At 44.0% G+C, this 23,094-nt stretch overlaps 1 protein-coding gene across 2 annotated transcripts in view; it reads left to right on the top strand.

The window, feature by feature from the left end:
- The first annotated feature begins 4,051 nt into the window (after positions 1–4,051).
- Positions 4,052–23,094, top strand: part of SLC4A3 (solute carrier family 4 member 3) — a 46,116-nt gene continuing 27,073 nt past the window's right edge. The window contains exons 1-6 of one of the 2 annotated variants that reach the window (XM_077933719.1): positions 4,052–4,416; positions 9,050–9,202; positions 12,342–12,498; positions 20,411–20,733; positions 21,610–21,776; positions 22,637–22,842. In XM_077933719.1, the coding sequence (XP_077789845.1) occupies positions 9,149–9,202; positions 12,342–12,498; positions 20,411–20,733; positions 21,610–21,776; positions 22,637–22,842 (907 nt within the window). In that variant the 5' untranslated portion in view covers positions 4,052–4,416; positions 9,050–9,148. The remainder of the gene's footprint in view (positions 4,417–9,049; positions 9,203–12,341; positions 12,499–20,410; positions 20,734–21,609; positions 21,777–22,636; positions 22,843–23,094) is intronic. The other variant, XM_028740776.2, reaches the window with a different exon arrangement.

Here is a 23,094-nt window from a genome sequence, read left to right as displayed (position 1 = left end):
GCTGCAGGTATCCTTGGACTCCAGCTCCCATCAGCCTCAGCCAGCATAGGCAATGGCCAGGAGTGGTGGGAATTATAACCAACAACATTTGGAGAGCCGCAAGTTCTCCTCCCCCTGCACTACGCTTTCTGGTCACGCCTGTCTTTCCATACAATTTCATATTGAATCAGACCTCCAGCTGCAGTGTCCACAGATTGAACTGGGGACCTGCTGTTGCACTTTTTCTACAGAGCCAACATAATGGTGGGAAATGATTATTTGCAGGAGTCGATGAGAAGCTGGAGAATATCGTACTTTACAATGTTTTGATGGTCAAGCTTGAGTCTTGAGGCTCTAGTGACTCGGGGTGGGGAAATTGGCTCTCCAGAAGTCGTTGGACAACAACTCCCATCATTTCTGACCATTGACTATGCTGGTTGATGGGAACATCCAGAGGGCCAGGATTCCCCATTCTTCTGTGGATCACTGTGCTTCAGGTCTTAATAATGAGTACCGTGTAATAATTTATTTGAGGCAGGGCTTGTTGGTACTCAGTACCTCCTTCTGTTTTCAGAAGGGCCTGAACCCTGGGGGTTTTGGATTAGGACAGAAATAAATGCACAGCCATGTTTCTTGGATCTTTTGCCAGAGAAGTTTTACTGAAAACTTGTTCTGTATTTTGTTTTTGACGATCTGTGCTGAGTAGCCAGAATAGCTCCATATAGTGTGCCTTTGTAGAAGTCTGGTTCTCTTTTGAGCCCTGGCATTTCTCCCTCAGCATGCTGCACATGCACACATACACCTTAAAACAAATAAAACAAATAAATGGGTGTTTACAGATTCCTTATTCACAGAGCCATTAGTGAATGCAGGTCAAAGGGAGGACAAGAGCTGGGCTGCATCAATAGGAGTATAGCATCTAGATCAAGGGAAGTAATAGTGCCACTGTATTCTGCTCTGGTCAGACCTCACCTGGAGTACTGTGTCCAGTTTTGGGCACCACAGTTCAAGAAGGACACTGACAAACTGGAACGTGTCCAGAGGAGGGCAACCAAAATGGTCAAAGGCCTGGAAACGATGCCTTATGAAGAACGGCTAAGGGAGCTGGGCATGTTTAGCCTGGAGAAGAGGAGGTTAAGGGGTGATATGATAGCCATGTTCAAATATATAAAAGGATGTCATATAGAGGAGGGAGAAAGGTTGTTTTCTGCTGCTCCAGAGAAGCGGACACGGAGCAATGGATCCAAACTACAAGAAAGAAGATTCCACCTAAACATTAGGAAGAACTTCCTGACAGTAAGAGCTGTTCGACAGTGGAATTTGCTGCCAAGGAGTGTGGTGGAGTCTCCTTCTTTGGAGGTCTTTAAGCAGAGGCTTGACAACCATATGTCAGGAGTGCTCTGATGGTGTTTCCTGCTTGGCAGGGGGTTGGACTCAATGGCCCTTGTGGTCTCTTCCAACTCTATGATTCTATGATTCTAAGAGTTCTCAGGTTTGATATTGCTTTGCAAAGAACCCAGTTTCATATCACATCAGGACAGCGCCTTCCTATTTTTGTACAAGAAAGTCCCCTCATCAGATGTTCATGCCTAAAGCTTTAGTTAGAATTTATAGGAAGTCCAAGCCATGTTCCTTCTGCTTTTCTGCTTCTATTTTTATTTTGTTTATATTCATAACGATTACAGCCAGTCATAATTCTAAAAAAACCCTATGCTTACATTAATCATTTATTCTTGTGAGCCCAATGCTTTAATCCATTGCTATTACCTTTTGTCTACACATTATTTAAAGTAGGGGTGGGGAACCTGTGTGCCCCCAGCCAGAAGTTGTTGGACTGACCACTGGCCATACTGGTTGGGGCTGATGGGAGTTGGAATCCAACAACATGGGGAAGGCCACAGGTTCTTCACACCTGCAAGGTATGGAATTCAAATCTGCATGTGCGCCAGCACAATAGATATGGGAGATAATACAAAAACATCCCATCCAGAAACTTAGCTGTGACTAAGGGCTCGTCCACACTAACTGCTCAGACCCATGTTTTTTAGGCACAGCACAAGCAGAAGTGTGGATGATCCCTTAGCTATGTTTCTTGATAAAATCCTTCCATTGCTCATTTGGGAATAACTCACTGCAAAGTACAAATGCTCGGTGGAACTAAGAGTTTTAGGTACTGTAGTCATCTGCAAGTCACTTAAAATCAGTTAACCCACAGGTCAGTTAGGTGACTTAACTGCTCCTACTCCATTCTAAGTACAGTAGTTTGTGAATTGTTCCAATAAGTGTGAATGTATGTATGTATGTATGTATAAATAAATAAATGACCAGCTTTGGGTGTGGGAACTCCTCCTTGGTCCATAGAGCATTCAGAATATTTAACACACAAGCAAAAATTATTAATTGAACAGATCTGCTCTCTCCTCTCTGGGAGATAAATTCTCAGTTTTCATGTCAAAGCTCTCACTTATGAAAGAATTATAATAGGGCACCAACAGTTGCTCCTGTCATTCATGTTAACACACTTTTGAGAAAATAGTTGAAGGTCAAATAATCAGGCCTAATTTGGGTGGGAGCAGAACTACTTATTGTGTCCTAAATTATAGCGCAGGGAGAAGGAATACTTTTGATGTATGATTTATTGAGTTGACAAGATTAGCAAGCAGCTGATTGTGCATAGATTTTAAACAAACAAACAATCCTAGCATGCACCTGTGAATATATGATCTGTGTATTATCTCTTGATAAAAAATACACTTTTAACCTGGCTTCAGTTTCAGATGTAAGGCTGCTTTAAATTTACACACCCACACACCCACACACAGAGAATTTCCTGCTAATATTATATTTTTGTTTTGTTCACACAACATGTGTGATAATTTATTTGTTTGCTTGGTTATTCATAGGGCACCTTTCAGCTAAAGCACCCGAGGTGACTTAAAACTGGCACAAAAATTTGCACAGGAATTATAATAGTTGAAATTTGTATAGCATTTGCAAGTATTCAAAGCACTTTGCTTGCATTGTCAGAGTTGGCCCCATCCTTAAGGAGAATGAGGCAGTCTGGGTATAATGGCAGGAAATATATTTTAATTTGTTGTTAATGTGTTATTTATTTTTCAGAGAGTGGTGCTTGTGGGATTTTTTGTGTTATACCCTATGCACCTTGACTTGGGAGGTGAGAGGCACATTTGCTGCTGTGCCTCAGGCACCGCAAAGTCTTGAGTCTGCCCTGCAGCACATTAACTAGCTGTAATCTCACAACAACCCTGTAAGGTATATCTGAGAAAGAGTGGCTTGCCTAAGTGAGTTCATAACAGTATTGAGATTCAAGGTGGGAGCTCTTTGATGATTTATTTATTATTATTGAATGGTATTTCTATGCTGCTCCATAACTGAAATTCTCTGGACAGTGTTAATTTTTTTAAAAAAGGTTAAAATTCATGATAAACAATTTTTAAAAATACAGCTGCAATATAAAACATGGATTAAGAATCCATGGATTAAGAATTCAGTCTTTAAAGTTTAAAAAGCCAAAACCTCAAAACTCATTAAGAAGCCCCAGGAGGGCTGAGTCTCTTAGCCACTGGTATCATTCTCAATTTGGTATGTGCAACACTTTGGAATAACAATGCATCATGCAAGTTGGTATGTAGAGATGGCATAGGAGCCAACTCCTTGGGGCAGATGTCCCTTCGGTTCCCCCAATAAAATATTTGAGGGAGCTGGGGCCCCCAAAGTTGAAGGGCATTCCCGTTCAAATGGTGTGTGCGCTCTGCGTCTTGTGATCGATTATGTTGGGCAGGGCTTACCTCTCTCCACCCCAATATTTTATTTGTTGGCACCTCTGAGAGATGGAAGATGGTGTGCAGGCATCAAGTGGTGCCTGCACCACTGCGTTGCCCGGCCATGCGGCTTGGCCCCAGTGCCATGCTCCTTGGGTGTGGAGGTGCCAGTGAGGCTGTCTTAGCAAGGGAGGTGACTTGGCGTCCCTCCTTCCCTCCCACCATCCTGTGACTCTCCAGAATAGCCGCTCGGCTCAGCTGCTGCCTGCTTCTGCTTCGGCGAAAAGCAGCGAGTGACTCATAGCCTGAGCGGCTCGCCACACAGAATTTTAAATAAGGGAGCCAGAGCAGCCAATGTGCAGCTCGTCTCCAAGCAGAGCCAGTAACAGCGGATGGCTGCCTGCAGGAGGAGCAGGAAGCTGCTGCTGCTGCTGCTGCTGCACTGAAGAGGAGGAGGCAGAGGTGGTGGAGGAGAAGAGGAGGAGGTGTCTCAAACAGCCACCCTACCTGAGCCACTAGCAGGGAAATGGACACATGTTGAGTGATCTCCAGCAGCAGCAGGAGGAGGGAGGGCAAGAAGAGGCCAGTCACAGCAGCGTGAATTCGGTGGACCCCTGGCTGGAGGCAGGCAGCTCTCCTTCTCATCAGCAGCGAGGTACAGTATAGCCTCTTTCCCCACCCCCACTCCTGCCTTCATCCCATCCTGGTCCAGCATCCTCATGTCCCTGACATTGCCAGGTGCAGGGCAGAGAGAGAGAGAGTCTTCCGCAGGGAGCAAAGCTGTGGATCTCATAGCAGGACCCTTTTACATGGGTTTGCCTTTGCCTCTCTTGTGCTTGGCACACAGGTTTGGGGCTTTCTTTCTCCGGGGTGTCAAATCCTTGCTGCAAAAAAAATTAAATAAAAGGAAATAAAAGGGTGTGAGGGGCCCCTAAGCATCTGGCAGGGCAGCAGAGGAGACTGCAAGGTATGTGCATGCTTTGTGAGTTGTTCAGAGAGCAGAAGAATGAAAAAGGGGAGGGGGGACATTTCAGAACAGGCCGTGTATGTGTCTGCATTCTCACCGCCCAGCATGCCCACATTTGGGCATGCCCACAAAAGATGCCAGTGATGTGTCCTGCTTGGGAAATCTGGAGACTCCTGAACGTGACAAGTGACAATGCAAACCCCCTCCCCCAGTGCAAAATCTAGTGCAATTAATCAGCAATCCTTTGATGAGAGAGAGAGAGACTCAGCTCTAGGGAACAGGTCTCAGTTTGGGAAAATTTGAAGCAATGCAGATGAGAATGCCTCTGAGCATGCGTAGAGTACTTTTCCTCACCAAACTCTGCTTGTGGGATCAGTGGCCAGGGCTTCCAGGTCAGAGGGTGTGGCTGTCAGGTGCAAGCTCCAGCACTGCTCTCACACAGAAATTAACCACCACTGTGATCCCCCCAAACTATGCATATGCCACAGTACTCCTGGCATAGACACCCTCATTTGTGTGTGTGTGCTTTTGTACATGTCATGCCTTCAGTTCAGTCCCATCTACTGCACATTATTATCTCAGTGTGTGCTCCATGTCTCCAGTTTCTCATCATATTCAAGGGTCCCTTCCTCCTCAGAACTTTGGGCATGTGCTAAGTGAGATTTTGAGCCCTTATCTCCTGCTCTGTTGCACAGGACACTGCATCTTGTCCCTCTCTTGGTCTTCCTTTGGCGCCAACAGCCTATCATTTGGGAGTGACGTGCGTCTCTCTAATCAAATCTGTCCTTTTCTTCCTCCTCTTGCTTCTCTTGTTTATTGCCATGGATCTAACAAGCTTCAGGTATGAGCCGTGCCCTGACCACGCTCAGCAGTGTATAAATACATGGCCTCAAAGCCCCCATAGTTTGAATGTAAAAGTGGGGACAGCTAGGCAGATAGACAAGGGAGTCCAAGTAAAATGATACTGGCTTGTATGAGAGAAAGATACATTATTGGCAAGGCTATAAAAGGTCGTAAGAATTAAGAGCTGCTTTAATCGTCAGCACCAGTGGCCCATCTGGCCTTATTAACAGCAGCCTTTAAAGGAAGTGTCCACAGCACATGGCTTTAATAGATTAATGTCCTTGTCAATCACTCCCAGTAAGACTTGCTGACTCTTTAACAGCTGTTTGAGCAGCAGAAATGCAGTAGGAGCAGGACTAGCGTGCAGGTACAGTGGTGGGAGGAGCTCCACTTTCTTCCAGCTTCTGGTAAAGAGCAGACAAAAGTTTCCTTGCCAACAGAGAACATCATGCAAAAATCTGTGACATCGACATCGTAGCCTCTGTCACTGCTTTCCTTCCTCCCCCACTTCTCTCCTTCTTCCAGCTGTTCCTAGCCATGCAGCTGCCCCTTCCCTGCCTCCTCCACTCTGGGCCGCAGTCCCACGGAATGTCTGTTTTGGGCTTTCCACAGAGCCATGTGCTGCTACTGTTACTGACATCTACTTTTCTCAAGTTCCCTCCTCCGCCTTACCCTCTCGAGCACTCCCAGTCCTAGTATGTAACCAACAGAATGGAGTGGGCGAGGGCAAATGTCAAATGCAAATGATCCCATTCTTGCATTGCTGCAGTCTTGAACTGCCACCCTTTTGTCTGAGTATGGTCTCGGCGGGGGGGAAACCCTTGTGAAGAGGATGTATAACACACTGACCATGATGGAAAGGGAGTGCACGCTCAGGATCAATCCCTGGCATTTCCAGGTAGAAGAATCAGGTAGCAGATAATGAGAAAGTCCTCTGCTGCAAACCCGTGGAGAACTACTTGCCAGTCAGCATAAAAAATACTGGGCTGAATGGGACCGATGATCTGTCAAGTATAAGGCAACTTCATATGTCCATCTGTGATAACAGAAATGTATACCGTACCTAATTACATGGTGCGTGTCCCCTTTTATCCTCACAACAACCATTTGAAGCAGGTTGGGCTAAGAGAGAGGGAAAGTGATTCAGTCACCCAATGAGCTTCATGGCTGGATGGAAAGTCAAAACTCAGATGTCACAGGTCATTGTTGAAAACTCAACCCCACAAACTATGTTTCTACAGTGGTACCTCAGGTGAAGTACTTAATTCGTTCCGGAGGTCTGTTCTTAACCTGAAACTGTTCTTAACCTGAAGCACCACTTTAGCTAATGGGGCCTCCTGCTGCTGTGGCGCCGCCAGAGCCCAATTTCTGTTCTCATCCTGAAGCAAAGTTCTTAACCCGAGGTACTATTTCTGGGTTAGTGGAGTCTGTAACCTGAAGCATATGTAACCTGAAGCATATGTAACCTGAGGTACCACTGTATTTTGGAGTCGGTCCACTTTCTCAGTCCCTTCTCATGGTGTTCTATACATTTTGAAAGGGGGAATTCTTTCATTTTTACATTATAAATAAATGAGTATTGAGACTGCATAGAAAGTAATACTCTCCAACCCAGAGGTCCCCCAAGCATCCCTTATTCATGGCATCATAGACACATACATTAATGAATGGACCAACCCAAGCTCAGTGTTAGATAAGAGAAGGAAGATGTTTCATATGCAGAAAGTCCCCAGTTCAATTTCTGGCAACTCTGGTTAAAAGCAAAGCAAAACAAAAATAAGATGGTATGCGGGTGTTATAGACAGATATACTTGGCGCTGCATGTGTATGTAACTGTAGCTAGAATCATCTACAATACATGCATAGGAGACCCTAATTCATTTTTAGACAATACCAGCAGCAGTCTTAACAAGCTGCTTGCTCTGGAGGCACTACATTTAAGTTTACAAAACTTCTTTTGGGAATATTCAGGAGGAAATGGTTTGTCAAGATCAGCCCAAGCCAACACAAAAACAATGAGCTGAAAGTTACAGAGGCAAATTAAAACAAGAAATAAAGTGCATGTTTATAATTGCAATTAGCAAAAGCGGTAGATGCACTATTACAGGGCAGGGTGTTGGTCATCTAAGCTATACAATAGCTATTATCGCTCAAGGATCAGTATTTTGACATTCAGGGATAATTAGATGTTGAAGCAACAGCAGGCTCCAGCTTAGTGATTGCAGGGGCATTCCTTGTCTCAGAAATCTATTGCTGTCTTAATTATGGTTGGGTTTAGTCAAATTCTTAGCCCAACATTTACTAGAATTTCTGCAAGCCTGCACCAGTATGTTTCTGACACCCTTCTGTGCTGAAATGTTGTTTTCAAGAAAGCTGTTTGCAATGTTTTTCCAGGAGCTCTAACAATGTATGAGTGAGGTTTATTTATTTCATGTCATTAATTTCCTCAATTTGTACACTAAGAGCAATCCTAAGCACGTCTGCTCAGAAGTAAGTCCTATTAAGCTCAATGGGACTTACTCCCAGGTAAATGTGTATAGGATTGCAGCCTAGATCCACAAAAGCAGTTTAATGTTACCTACAATCCTTTTGCTTAGAGACTTTTGCAATTCCTGTCTCAGAGGAGGGTTTACTTCCTCTCCCAGACAAAACAACCATTTGTATTCTTTAATGTATGGAGACATACACATATTGAAAGCTGACCAGCACCTAAAACTGAAATGGAGCTCTTTTTAAAAAACCTAGCCAGGTGGGAGGGGGGACCCTCTCATGAGTCCTATTTAAATCCAGCAAGGAAGCAATGCTATCCACAGTCTACTTTGTCCAACTATTTTGAAGAGAAGACAGAAAATCCCCAGAGGGCTATTAAGAGACCAAGTCTCTGCTCAGTGAAACCCAGTAGCTACGTAGGGCTTACGCAAACAGAGGGATTACTCAGCTATGCTTCCTTGATTAGCTATAAATTACTGCCTTTTAACCCTTGCAATCGTTTTCCTTTGCTTTGCTGTTTATTATTTACAAACATCTGTTGTGTCATCTCAAGCTGTTTGCCTGTGCTCTCAAAGTCCTCTTCCTATCCTCATAAAGAGGCTTTTCCTCTACATAACCCTGTACACAGCACCCCCCACCCACCCCATTTCTTTATTAGATTGGTGACTGGAATGGCACATGACTCTCCAAAGGAGGACATCATTAGACTATCATTATTATTATGCCACACGCCATTCCTTTTACATCCTGACACTTAGCGGCATGCAATCTGAGCCAAGCAAGTTGTTGAGCTGTCCATAGCAATATCCAGGTCACTTTTCTGAGTGCTTATAATTAATTTAGAACTCAGTGTCTTGCGTAAGGTTGTCGCATGATTCTGAGCTGTGGCTCTTAACTTTCCATTAGTTCTTATTCATCACAAATATAGCTACACACCCTTGCCATTTCTCTGGTCCAGATGTCCATGTGTTCTATCCTTTCTCCACAGGTTATGCCACGCCTCAGACTTACTGGTTGCCTGCTAATGAAAGAGAAGGGTTGATATTTGCCCAAACGTTGCATGACGGTCCATAGATCTTAAACCAAGATGGCAGATGGAAAAAATGCTCCTTTGGGAGGCATCTTCACTACAGTGCAGCAGGTGATTTAAATATATATATATATAATAGAATTGCTTATCAAGCACTGGTAAAACGTTTTTGCTGTGGAAAATGAGATTTGTGTACAAATTACTTCAGTTCTTTTGACTGAAGTTCTTTGACTATGAGCCCTGCTTAGAGTCTTCTCAGTTCACACGTTATGTGGGAAAATCTATACCCTAACTAGTTCACTGGTCTCAAGAGGAAAAAAGCATAACAGATTTGCACAACCAGTGAAAACAAGTCTTACAGCGCTTAAGACTAACCAAATTTATTTATTTGATTCCATTTATGAATTGCTGCCCATATATATCTCCAAGCAACTTTACCACAAAAACAAAGACAATAAAAACAACTTTAAACAATTCCGTCTCTAAAAACAAAAACAATTCCACATAAAAAAACATTTCAGATCCTATACAGATTGGGATAAATTGTGAAATAAGCTAGAGCTCTTTAAATCTTTAAGGTGTCACAAGACTTTTTCTGCAGCAGGCTAACATGACTACTCTTCTGAAGACACTGCAGCAGTGCTTATTCTTTGAAGTTTGGTATTCAAGAAGTGATAGCTCAAAGCATTTCCCCTCTTTAATACCCAGAAATGAGTTTTAAAAGACATTGGCTTTGATCCTAGGATAAGTTAACTCAAGGAAGGTCATGGAATAAAAGTGTCCAGTTCCCTTACTTCTTTCCGAAGTCAACTTCACGTCACAAAAGCCTCTTCAGAGGGTGAAGGCCCATATGAATAATGTGCAATGGGGCACACGGGGTTTCTGGGAAAGGGGAGAACTGACCAAAAGTGGGCAGGCCTCCACCTAATTTTGGGCAATTCCCCGATATGTTTTTCAGTGGGTGGGGGTATTTGCAGGGGCAACAACAAGAAACCTTAATTCCATAGCTTTTAAAAACTTAACTTCTCTTGGGATCCAAGCTCTCCTGTTTTTAATATATATTTGTGGACTGGGCTTTGCTAGTGATGGTCAAGAGAACAGAGAGCCTCTGTTTACAGATGGCTGCATAGGACCAACTTTTTCTATATGGATCAGTGATACTAATCAGCCAGTCATTTTACAATATTATATAATATATCAATATAGCACTATTTATGCATAAATTGCAAAAGAATATTTACAAAGAATGAGAGGGCAATGTGACATAGATTTGTTGCTGATATGACATAATAACCTATAGCCTTTATCAGACTAGTGAAAACTGGAGTTATCTGATAGGAATCTAGAAGTACTGAATGTAAGATTTTGGAGGTGGAGTCGCTCATTCTGCAACTATTGTTACAAGGTTGCCCCAGGTGATCAAGTACTCACTATACCAATGGTATTCATTATATCACCTGTGGATCAAAAGATAGTTGCTATAAATTTTTGGCACATGAAGCAAATAATTGCGGATTTGAGCAACTGACTGATGTGATTTTGTGATATTATGAAATATTCATGTCTGTAAGAAATGACCGATCTTTACTTTGTTTTCATTCTCCATGTAAAGTCCTCTGAATAAAGCCATTTTAAAATTATTATTTTTTTACATTTGGAGTGTCTATATCACAATATGTCTGCAACTTTGATTCCCTATATGGAGGGAATCTAGTAATATATTCTCTGCCCTGCACCTTAGACCAGGCTCCTTCAAGACCCACTAGAAATGATGCTTAATGTCTAAAATGATAGGTGCAGGGCTTCAGGCCTTAAAAATCCTTTATCATAGTTTCTGCTGTGTAAGTTCAGCTGTGATCACTCCATGCTGAGTGAAATGTGCTTCCTTCACAACCTTGCAGGTATTCTTTAAATGCATCAGGAATTAGTCCTGTAGCTGAAAGCAAATTCCAGGGCTGAGCCCTGTCTCAAATTAAGCCCTTGTGCAGGGGGGCCCTGCCTTTCCAGGAGCAATGGCCACACTGTACCTACACACCTGCATGTGTATGTACAGATGCACAGTAGCACAGATATTGTAGCTTTTCTTAACTGTTTATCTAGGGGTGGGTGTTGGGAGCTGTTCAGCGGTTTTACTTCCTATTCTGGTTCAGCAAGGACCTGTCACTGCTGGGCCTACTGTGTTGCCATGGTAACCGAGGAGTCCACAACAGCTTGGCACCAGCATTTCAGGCTAAATTGACAGGAATTCTTCTTCTTTTAACCAGTGTCTGCAGCTGAGGATTGGTAAGGGGTAAAACTGACAGAGCTCATAGATGCAGGATTGAACTGTGGCGCTTGGAAAAGGCACAGGGAGGACTGAAATGGATCCAGAAAGAAAGGGCTGTATCCAGAGCTGTACAGTAAAGTGGCCATAACAGATATTCCAAAGTGGAAGATTGTAATGGAGAGCATGGGATGGGGTCAGGGCCTGTGGTAAAGACTCAGGATAGAAGAAGGCAAGATGGAAGAAAAAGACTAGAGGATCAGATGCGGGGGAGGGGGGGAGACTGGGATTACACAGGTGTGCTCTGCAGGCAACCAATAGGAAACATCAGACAACTGTGACATGGACTAGCCAACACTGGATCTCGCGATCCAAGCCTATGTCCTATATTTCCTGTTCTACCTGTCTCCTGAGGTGAATCGCCATTTATCCAATCTCTTTTTGCCTTTGCTCCTCCCGCCCCTCAAATAACCTGGAGACCAAGGGATCTTCTCCTTTCTGGAATGCAGGAGGGGATGAGAAAGAACTTGACAGTTAAAATATCAGAGAGACACTGTGAGAGTGTTTGAGAGATTGTGAGAGACACTGATCATAGAGGAGTGGAGAGAGAACAAGAGGAGAGAGGGTAAAGGAGGGTCTTGAACGGATGGATTTGGACACAGTCTGTTGTTCACCTCCTGGATATCTAAAATTGTACAGTGCACACGACAGTAAACTTCACAGTCCCAATCTGGGGAAGAAGGCAGACAAGATTAGGAAGGCAAGTTCGATTTAAATGAATATCAGGGTGGACAACCCTGCCAAGCATTTTACTCTCTATTGTTTTGAGGGCTCTTGTGACCCCATCATTGTGAAATGTGAATGTGGGTACTATTGGGGAAGGAGACTGGGAACAGGGAAAGGGGGTTAGTGTTTTTCTATGCCTCTCTGTATTAAGGGACTGTTTTCAGGGACTGTGATTTATCAGTTCTGCGGATTGGTGTGCAGGATGGTGAGGATGCTGAGACGGCCTTTCCTGGCACGGAGGATGAGGAGGATTTGGACAAGACCTTGGCTATCGAACGGTTCGGAGACTTGATCAGCAAGTCTGTGCTAAGAGACCAGGAGAAGCTAGGTCGCAGCTACAGCGAGAGCGACTTTGAATGTACGTATGTCTTATAAACAAACTGACCCCAGCTTATAATCAGAGCACAGACCAAGCACAACCTTCAGGTAGGAACCATATTTAATTGGTATGGAAGGCCTGCTTACAATAGCCTATTTTGGGGTTGCCGTATTTCAAAAAGTGAAAATCTGGACACAAGTTGTTGATATTTTTAGTGGGGAAAAATCTGGATTTTCCCAGGAATTTTAACCGATTTCTGAAAATTCCACCTGGATGCTATTTTCGGCAGATGAAACCTGGGTATGTTCAGGAAATTCCGGACGTATGCCAGCCCTGTTTATATATCTCCTGCAGAACAAATTAAACCCTAGCTTAGCCCAGTGTGTGTAAAACATTTATGGTCTTTCCACACCTTCAAGCTGGAAAGTACTAGAGTTTACCCGATCCAACTAGATCTGAAACAAATGAAAATGATATTTTAAGAAGCGAACTTTAGATTCTGCGTTTCAAAAACTTATACGTACTCAACATTTGCAACACTGTTTGGAGAATTTGGTGAAGCGGGTGTGTATATGTCAGTAGCAACATTTCAGTGGCATAACTCAACATTTTCAAACTGATATTTGATATCTAGGGGGAAAAGGATTCACAAATACAAGTTTCAATTATTTGACTTCAAATATTGCCATTAATTCCAAAGATAGACAATATATAATATTGATCAGTTACTGTACAAATTATCCATTTGTCTCTCTGACTGGTGGCAATTGATTTTGAGTAGCTAATATCTGATTTCATTCTCCCCTTAAAGTTTATTGTAAAGCTGTTCCACTATGAAACCTTATTGGAGGTTGCTTGATGGAAGCCAAACTGGCTATAGACAGGCAGTTTTTTCTGTTGCTGCCTAGGATTTATCAAAGAAATTAGTTTCACATATTCGTCCAGCTGGAGTCCCAGATATCAGGCTTCAACCAAATTATTAACTTTGTTTATTTCTGTACTGTTAGGAAAAATAGAGGGGGGGGCAGTGGGAGGTGACAAGAGATTCTTTGTGCTTGCAGGTGAGGCATATTTTCCTTGTTCATCTATCCTGAGAGAGAAAGAAAGCAGCAGCAGCTGTTTCTTCTTGTGTAGAGTGTACGGTGAATGCACATATAATATTTTTAGAGCAAGCAGGCTGACCTGGAAGCACTCTCACTGGTTTCATTCTGAATGTAACTTTCCATTCTATGGCTGACTTCTTAAGATTATTTTTTTTGCAAGTTTGAGGTGGAAGTTTGTCAGTGCTGATTTGCTACTAGATACATGCAATATCATCAAGAACCCCCACCCCCACCCCTAAAGTAGTTTTGTACTTAAAAATATAAGTACCGGTAATAAGGCGATCAATGAATTGATAAATGCTCATGTGGCACTTTTGAAAAATTAACAAATAGGTGGACAGTTTTCATGAACTATAGGGGAGGAACAAGTGACAGGACAGCTAACTTTTTTTCTATCTAGATTTCCCCCCAATCTGGCTGCTGGTTGAGGTTGATGAGAAATGTAGTTCAAAACTACTGGAGGGCACCAAGTTGGGGAAAACTGTCATTTCTGTTGTGAAGCTTAGAGAAAGCCCTGAAAATAGACAGTGAGTTCTGTTTTTTATATTATTTCTGTTTTCACCCTGATTGTAATATTAAAATAATTAAGTATGAAATGAATCACTATTAGTGAACATGCTTGGATTCTAGCAAGCCACTGATTTAAAATACAAGGCCCATTTTCAACTGTTGCATGATAGCCGCCAGTACCAAGCAAAGACAGCATGTGTGGCTGGTGGTGCATGCAGGACTCTGGGGTCTAGGCACACAGCCCAAATGTCTTGCTGGCAGTGACAAGCTAAAATTTGGTGCGTGAAGAATCCACTACTGCGTTATAAGTGTCTCATGGTCAGCACAAGCAACTGCTCCCCTACCAAGAATTGATTGTGAACATGGGCACTTGGATCCACTTCCATCTAGATTTAGACCTGCTTTGGGGACTAAATCAGCTTTGATTGTATCAGGAGAGGGACAGAGGGATTGTGACCTTGTTACTCTTACTTGTTCTCTCAGTGGCCTTTGATACCATTGACCGTAGTCTCCTCCTGGATTGACTGAGTGGGGTGGACATTGGAAGCACTGTACTACAGTTGTGCTGTTCCTACCTGTGTGGTTGAGTCCAAAGAGTAACACTGGGGGGGTGCACTTCAAGCCCCTGACACTTGTGCTGTGGTGTTCCACAGGACACTATTTTGTCTCCAATGTTACTTAACATCTACATGAAGCCACTAGGAAGCTTAGGGCAAAAAAACCCCTGGATAAACTAGTGATCAACTGCAAAGGGGACTTGGATATTTGTACATTTTGTATGAGAACTACCGGTACCTTTTATTTATATAACAAAGAATTTTAGTTGATTTGACTATGGTTTTACTGTATATATCAGGGGTAGGCAACCTAAGGCCCATGGGCCACAAGCGGCCCATGGGGGTCATTTAACTGGCCCACAAGCCACCCCCAAACCAAGCCGCTCACTTGGTGAGTCCCTGCGCGCTGCGCTAAACTGGCGCAGCACAATGCGGGGGCTCGCTTCCGTGGCACCGGAAATCGCGTCTGCACAGACGCAGATGCGGCAAATCGCATCTGCAGAGAGGCAGACATCAAAAATCACGGGCGTGCACGCTCACGCGCATGCACAATCCAGCCCATGGAGGGATCTCCACTGGAGTGAACTGGCCCAGGCGAGGTAAACCTTGCCGACCCCTTGTATACCTATATAGTGACTGTTGATGTTTTGGGATAATGCCATGGCCTTTGGCTAGTGCAATAAAAGTTTATGAAATTTATATGAAGCTGTTGGGAGCAGTCATTAGGAGTTTTGGAGCATGTTTCCATCAGTACCCTGATGACACACAGCTCTTTCTCCATAGTATCCGAAACAGGAGAGGGCGTGCAAGCCCTGGTAGACTGGATGATGGTCAATGAAATGCGTTTGAATCCTGGGAAGTTGGAGGCTATGTGGTGGGTGGTTCCTCCTGTGTGTGGAAGATAAGCCAGTGATTTTTACAGTACATATCATTCCTTCCTCATTTCCCACCAATTAAACATTTCTGACCAACATTTATTCTGCTTGCCCCCAAATGCTGGCTGTTGCAGTTCATGGTTTTCTGTTTCCAAAGACATGCTCTGGTTTGTTTACAAGCAAATGACAGCCCTTTCACATGCTGACATGTTTAACTGCATGTGCAGTTTTGTTGCTGATAGGGACTGATTCCGTGTTACGTTGCTAAGCTGCACAGAGCATCCTTCAGCTTCATTGCTAAATTTCAAATTAAAAGGATGTCAAACTCCATCAGATCTTTGACCTCAGACATGCAGGGATGCCTGGTAACATCCCCCAAACCAGAGTGCTCTAAGCTGTGAACTCAAAGCACTTCATTTCTATTTTAACACCAGTGTCCTTACCCTCCACAAACGACTATAATATGCTATATTAAGACTCAGCCGCTTCATAGAAGTAGAGAGGAATGTGGTTTAGACAAACCTATTTTAGAATAAACCCTGAGCAAAGCTTTGATATGCCTCACCCAAAAGGAATATTTATTTTAGAAGAGCACAATGGTCAAATTCTTCTTCTTGTTGGTTTTTAAATTGCCCTCTGTCATAATAATTGCCACACTTCTAGATCCATTTCCAGGATGACTTACTCTCTTGGCCTAGACAGTAAAACACAAGTCTGAGCCTATGTTTGGTAGGCAGTATCTAGTTATAGTAACAATGGTGCAGGTTAACACTAAAGCTAAAAGAATATAGCTTAGGACACGCCTTTTGTATAAGCCATGGTATAATTTGGTATGATTGTCATAATCAAATCCATGTCATTCTCGGCCAATTGTATTGCAGTTCCCATGGAGACAGTGCTTGAGCTAATTTCCTTCAGCATCAAAGCTATAATAAACTAGCAATAAGTAAAGCATTGAAAGCAAAAACACAAAACACAATGAAAAAACCACAGGAATATTGATGGAATCTGATCCATCAAGTTATGATCCATCAAGTTATTTGGGGGCTTTGCTTGGCAACATGTAGAAACTTGTAAATGTTATGGCACTTCTTTTCCATGTATGATGATGGTAGTTTAAGATGTTTTATACATGCTGGATCCTTCATGTTGTCTTGTCACTTTTTGATGGAGGATATTAGTCAGGAGTATAGATATGACACATAATATAATTTTTATATGATATCTGCATGTAGATTATATTGATGAAAATTACAAGTATGCATTTTCACAGAATAGTCTTTGAGAAGTTGTTGTTTGGCTGTAAGAAGTTCAAGCTTCCTACTTGTGGCACACACCATTGTTTAGATCAGTGTTTCCCAACCTTTTTTGGGCAAAGGCACACGGAGGTAGGCTGGTGTGCCGTGGGAGGGAGGCGGGCGACTCGGGCGGCGAGAGGCGGGGCGGCGAGCACACGCGGGGCGGCGAGCGAGCTCCCTCCCACATCCCATCGCCGCTCGCTCCAGTAGGCCGGCCAAAGCGAGCGGCGATGGGATGTGGGAGGGAGCTCGCTCGCCGCCCCGCGTGTGCTCGCCGCCGCCGCCCCGCCTCTCGCCGCCCGAGTCGCCCGCCTCCCTCCCACGGAACACAAGGCAACGTTCCGCGGCACACTAATGTGCCGCGGAACACCGGTTGGGAAACACTGGTTTAGATCACATAGCCTGAGTAATAACCACTACTGATTCAGATCCAGAGACTATGGCTTACTGACAAAAGGGAGGCAAAGTGAATGCTAAAAAGGACTGGTAAAATTCAGGGTTGTTTCTTACTTACAGGATTAGACTGATGGAAGCAAGATGGCAGCTTTGGATGGTGAACAGAGTTGTATGGTGCACTGCTGTTTTGAGGGAAACATCAGTATTGTTTCTTGGATTGTTTCACTGACATCTGATGATTTCTTTGTATTTGGGGCTACTCAGCAGTGCTCATTCATGTGGATGCTTCCACTATCACAGTCATGAACTCTACTGGAATATCTTACAAGGCAGGTCTGACTTTGGACAACTAACTACATCAGGGAGAGTAGTACTCCAGAGAGTAAGGCACAGGCAAAGCCACAGCTGAGCCCAGGAACAAGAACAATCAAGAGTCTTCTTTCACAAAGCATCTCTTCTTTATAAGCATAGCTTCACTCTGAAGGCAGCCCCCCTCATCCTCATCAGACCACATCTAAGGGGAAAACAACATATTACACATAAATGTGGGCAATGACACAATGGTGTCATTTTTAAACAAAATGAAAAACAAGTTTTAAAAAAATGAAAAAGAGGCTGCAGATTTGATAGAACTGGTGAGGAGGAGAGGGTATTTTTTAAACTTTTCCCCTCCTGCTGTTTTTCCCTGATTCATTTATCATTTTTCCCCATGGGGGGGAGCAGCTTGATTGGAAAATGGCTAGTGGGAAAGATTAAGCACCCCTTTCTCATCACTCCTCCAGTCAAATTTGTGGCTTCCTGGGAATGGTTTTTCATTAATAATAAAATGATTATGACTTTGTGATTAGTATTTGTGTGTAAAGGGTAATTTGCCTGGTAGAAAGTTGAGCATCCTAGTCAAATAATTAAAGCTATCTCCTACTGGTTCCTTAAAAGATATTCTGGAACTCTTCTGAGCCTTGCAGCCATGGAGAGCAGGGGCCTTGAAGTTGCCCATCACCAGTTAACACCTGCTCAGTAGACTGCAAGCATGCAGTTCACCTTGCCCACGTCTTCCCACTATGGTGAAATCTATTGTACTTCTGCTTAAATGATTCTATGCCCACCCACAAATAATTTATCTCTACATGCAGCTGCTGGGTGACCTTGGGCCAGTCACACTTCTTTGAAGTCTCTCAGCCCCACTCACCTCACAGAGTGTTTGTTGTGGGGGAGGAAGGGAAAGGAGAACGTTAGCCGCTTTGAGACTCCTTCGGGTAGTGATAAAACGGAAACGGGATATCAAATCCAAACTCCTCTTCTTCTTCTTCTTTTTCCTCTTCTTCTTCTTCTTCTTCTTCTTCTTCTTCTTCTTCTTCTTCTTCGTATAAATCTCTGCCCTCTTCTCTTTTGGGTGATATGTTTCATCTTTTTTGACAATGTGTAAGTGGCTACTCTAGATGAAGCAGTGAAATCCTCACATCCAGGACTAGTTGGAGTCCCTGCCTCTTCACTGTGCTAGTAAGCTGTAGTCAGTGGCGTAGCATGGGTTGTCAGCACCCAGGGCAAGGCAAGTAATTTGTGCCCCCTAACCCGAGTGAGCCAGGTAGGGGCAAAGAGCTGCGAGTGTGAGCGCCCCCCCCCCCGATGTTGCACCCGGTGCGGCCGGCCCCCCTGCACCCCCACGCTATGCCACTGGCTGTAGTTTCTAGATTCCATTGGGCTGCTGCTGTTACTTACTCAGTGAAGTGAAATTCGTTGTTTTTGCCCCTTTATATAGCATGCCATCTGTTGCTTTAGCAAAAGTCTTACCCTAGGCTGCCACCTACAGCCATGTTGTGGTAAAGCTGATCCTGACTCAATTTTGTTCTTTTTCTTAAAATAGATCCTGGTAATGCTTAATGGTTGAGATAGAGTTACAGAGTTTTGCAAAGTTAGATTGAGGGGAAATACTGAATCCAAGCAGGATGGAGTGGCTTTCTGATAACTGCAGTTTACTGATTTATGTCTGATTTCATTTTCAAATCACTTTCCATGTTAAAGACTGAGAATGGCAAATCTGTGAGGTCCACTGCTTAGGGAGGATATTATATTTGCTGGGAAGACACACACACACACACACACACACAGAGAGAGAGAGAGAGAGAGAGAGAGAGAGAGAGAGAGAGAACTGTGGAAATGCTGTATCATGGAGGCAACAGGAACTGAGTATTGGCCTTAGTATTGCAATTCTGAGATATTTTTGGGGTACCTTTCTCTTAGAAAGGGATGCCGGAGCGCTGTGGTCTAAACCACTGAGCCTCTTGGGCTTGCCAATCAGAAGGTCAGTGGTTTGAATCTGTGTGATGGTGATGAGCTCCCATTGCTCTGTCCCAGCTTCTGCCAACCTTGCAGTTCGAAAGCACACCAGTGTAAGTGGATAAATAGTGTAAGTAGATAAATAGGTACTGCTGTGGTGGTAAACAGCGGTTTCCGTGTGCACTGGCACTCATCACGGTGTCCTGTGCACTAGTAGCGGTTTAGTTATGCTGGCCACATGACTCGGAAAGCTGTCTGTGGACAAATGCCAAGGGGGGGCAGCTGTCTCCCCTAGATCAAGTAAAGCAATCAAAATATTTAACTAACTGACCAATCACATTGGTTCTGCCCCCACTTGCAAAAGTCCTGCACCCCTAACAAAGTCCTGTCCTCCCTAACAAAAATCCTGTCTACCCCCATGAATGCCAGCTCTCTTGGCCTGAAAAGTGAGATGAGTGCCGCACCCCATAGTCACCTTTGACTGGACTTAACCATCCAGGGGTCCTTTACCTTTGCCTTTACCTCTTAGAAAGTTTAAACCATATGAAGCAGATGCTGTAGTTTCTTTCTTACAGTGACTGAGAAAGAAATGGCTGTGTTGCTGGAGGGGGGGGGGGCATTGCTCAGTGGTAAAGCACGTGCTTTGCATACACTAGGTCCCATATTCAATCCTCAGCATCTCCAGCTAGATCTGCAGAGTCACTGCCAGTCAATATAGACAGTACTGAGCTAGATGGACCAGTGGTCTGACTCAGCTTCCTGAGTTCTTTGGGTGTGTTGCAGTGGGAATCCTAGCAGGGACAAGAAAAGCTTGCTAAAATAGAGTGTAGGTGTTTTCTGCCTTTTCTTCCCCAATCCCTGTTTGCCATTCCCTGCAGGATGCTTTCCTGCCCTCTCTCCATGATGCAATCCCTCCCTCTGTTTCTTTCCCACAGTCCATCGCCAGACATCCCACCACATCCATCACCCCCTCTCCACCCACCTGCCTCTCCCCTACAAGAAGAGACTTCCCCACTCTGACAGAAAGAAGAAGAAAAAGAAAAAACCAAGAAAGACCTCTGTACCTCCCTCTGATGTCACCCCCACCATCCAGGAGGTGGAGGAAGAGGAAGAAGAGGAGGAGGAAGAAGAGGAAGCAGAATCTGAAGGGGAGGAGGTTCTAGAGAAGGATGCCTCGGCAGAGTCTGACCTTGAAGCCTCTCCCAAAGGAGAGTCTCATGGCAAACCAAAAGCAGGGCTGGCAGAAGGAAGCATTGAGGTGAGAGATTTCCTGCTCACACAGCAACAAGGGCCATGGGCTTGGAGATGCATATACAAGAATTAGGTACGGTGGAAACAAGGTTGAAAGATTTCCAGTACCCCCTGTGTTACGATGAGGCAGTGCAGATATTTTTTAGTGCTGGCTGACCCGACTATTAGTCAGAGTGTGGGTGTTACCTCAGGCAGGTTTTTAGCATCATGAAAAGATAGCAAAGTGTTAGTTATTTCATGTATTTTTGTGTATTTATTTCTAGAGTGAGGTGCTTTTGACCTTTTCTGTTTCAGACGCCAAAAGAACTTGGCCAGCCTCGACTTGGGTATGTGTGTGTGTCATTTGTTGTTCTGCCATAGGCAGCAAAATTTTGGGGGCCAAACCTGATTGTATGTGATTGTGTGCATGTGCATTATCTGTTAAAGACTGATGGAATAATCACATACAGTGGTACTTTGGTTTAAGAACAGCTTAGTTTATGAACAACCTGGATTAAGAACGCTGCAAACCTGGAAGAAGTAGTTTTGGTTTGTGAACTTTGCCTTGGAATAAGAACATGTTTTGCTTTCCATTGAGTGTGTTCTATTTGTAAATTGAGTCCCCTGCTGCTATGGGAAAGCACACCTTGGTTTAAGAACGCTTTGGTTTAAGAACAGACTTCCGAAACGGATTAAGTTCATATACCAAGGTACCACTGTAGTATGAAACAGCTGGATAGTATGATGCATATGGGGGGGTGAATGGGTGGATGGCAGTTTTCCAAATGATAAAGACTCACAGCCTTCCTTCTTTTTGTCAGTCTTAGTCAGGGCAATAGGAGTGGCATTTCCCAGGCTTCCTGACTGCTGTGCCAGATATGCTCTTTGCTTTGCTTCATTACAGTTTATCATTGGGAGTGATGAGGAGGAAGAGGAGGAGGAGGTGGAGGAGAAAGCCTGTGGCAGCCCATGCCCTTTGCCATTTCATGTGGCAGAGGAATGCAGTCACCTCTCTCCACTCCCTTATCTCTCCGATCTGCTGCCAGAGAAGGGACCTATTTCTTCCAAAAGGTAAGAGGGCTCAGCTCTTTACATGGTTTGAGCTTCAGATGGGATACAGATGTTGTGGGTAGTGAAAGAAAGGTGCTTGTATGTACCCAATTCATGACCAAAATATTATTCTGAAGACCCAAACACAGGTGGGACTGGCCTTAATTTGAGTCACATGTAATCCAAGTTTAGTTCTAGAACCTATTTCCAATTTCCAAGTTCAGTCTTGGAATTTGTAAATAGCTAGGGAGTGTGGATCTTTCTTTTCATAACTGAGAAACATGTGTGATGCCATCAGTGTGCTATATGCTTCTGGGCTTGCATTAGGGAGATATAAGCTCAAATCTCTGCTTTGCCTTGAAGCCCTCTGGGTGACCTTGGCCCAGTCACTATCTCAGATTGTCCTATCACTGAGGGTATGTTGTGAGGATATTATGGAATAACCCCCATGTAGAGTGCCCTGAGCTCTTTGAAGAACATGATACAAATGTGATTGTTAACAATCATCACAACAGGCCCTCATGCACCTGAGATTAGAGGTCAGTTTTCCCAGACAGAAGACCTGCTTTCCAAGCAAGCTTTGAGCAGCTTTGGTTTTTAGAAGTGCAATTCTAAAAAAGGAACATCAGAGCTACCAGCTCTGATGTAACAAGATACTCCATCAATTGGATGGAGAGGGTTCGTTTGCAGGGTTCATCCTTCCCACTAGGAAATAGCTTGTTTCTGCTGAGGCAACATTCTCCCTTGCTTCCAGGATTGTTTAGGAGAGATCAAAAGTACGTAGCCCGTCTCGTTCCCTGGCTTGTCTCCTTTTATAGGAACAACTTTTCCTATTGCAATGCCTGTGCCAACATCACACCCTCTGTTGCTGGTCTCCACAGTTTCCCTGGATATAAAGATAACAGAGTTTGGGACAAGCGCAAACTTTGGAGCCAGGTGCCAAGTGGGCAACGGGCAAGCTACGACCTGAAGGAGAGGGTGTGTATCGGCAGCATGACCGCCATGGAGAGTGCCACCTACCAGCGAATTCCCACAGATGAAGCTGAGGCTCAGATGCTGGCTTCTGCTGACCTTGATGATATGAAAAGTGAGGTTCCGATTGGGTCCCTGGTGATGGGGGTGGGGGTGGTAGTGATGGTGTCTATCTGCCAAGATTCTCTCCAAGTGCAGCACTGAATGAATATGGGAGGCTTATAAATGCATAAATATTGCTATGCTGCGTAGAACAATAGCCCTTTGTACTAAAAGTGGGCAAGTAGATTGCGCAGTAGCTTTCACAAGAAAGACACAATGAAGGTATATGTACCTTTTGTTTATCCCTCATATATTAAGTACTTAG

This window comes from Podarcis muralis, chromosome 1 (genome assembly GCF_964188315.1).
Source record: "Podarcis muralis chromosome 1, rPodMur119.hap1.1, whole genome shotgun sequence".
Classification (NCBI taxonomy): domain Eukaryota; kingdom Metazoa; phylum Chordata; class Lepidosauria; order Squamata; family Lacertidae; genus Podarcis; species Podarcis muralis.
The sequence above is the reverse complement of the archived record's forward strand: the minus strand, read 5'-3'. Positions and strand labels throughout refer to the sequence as shown.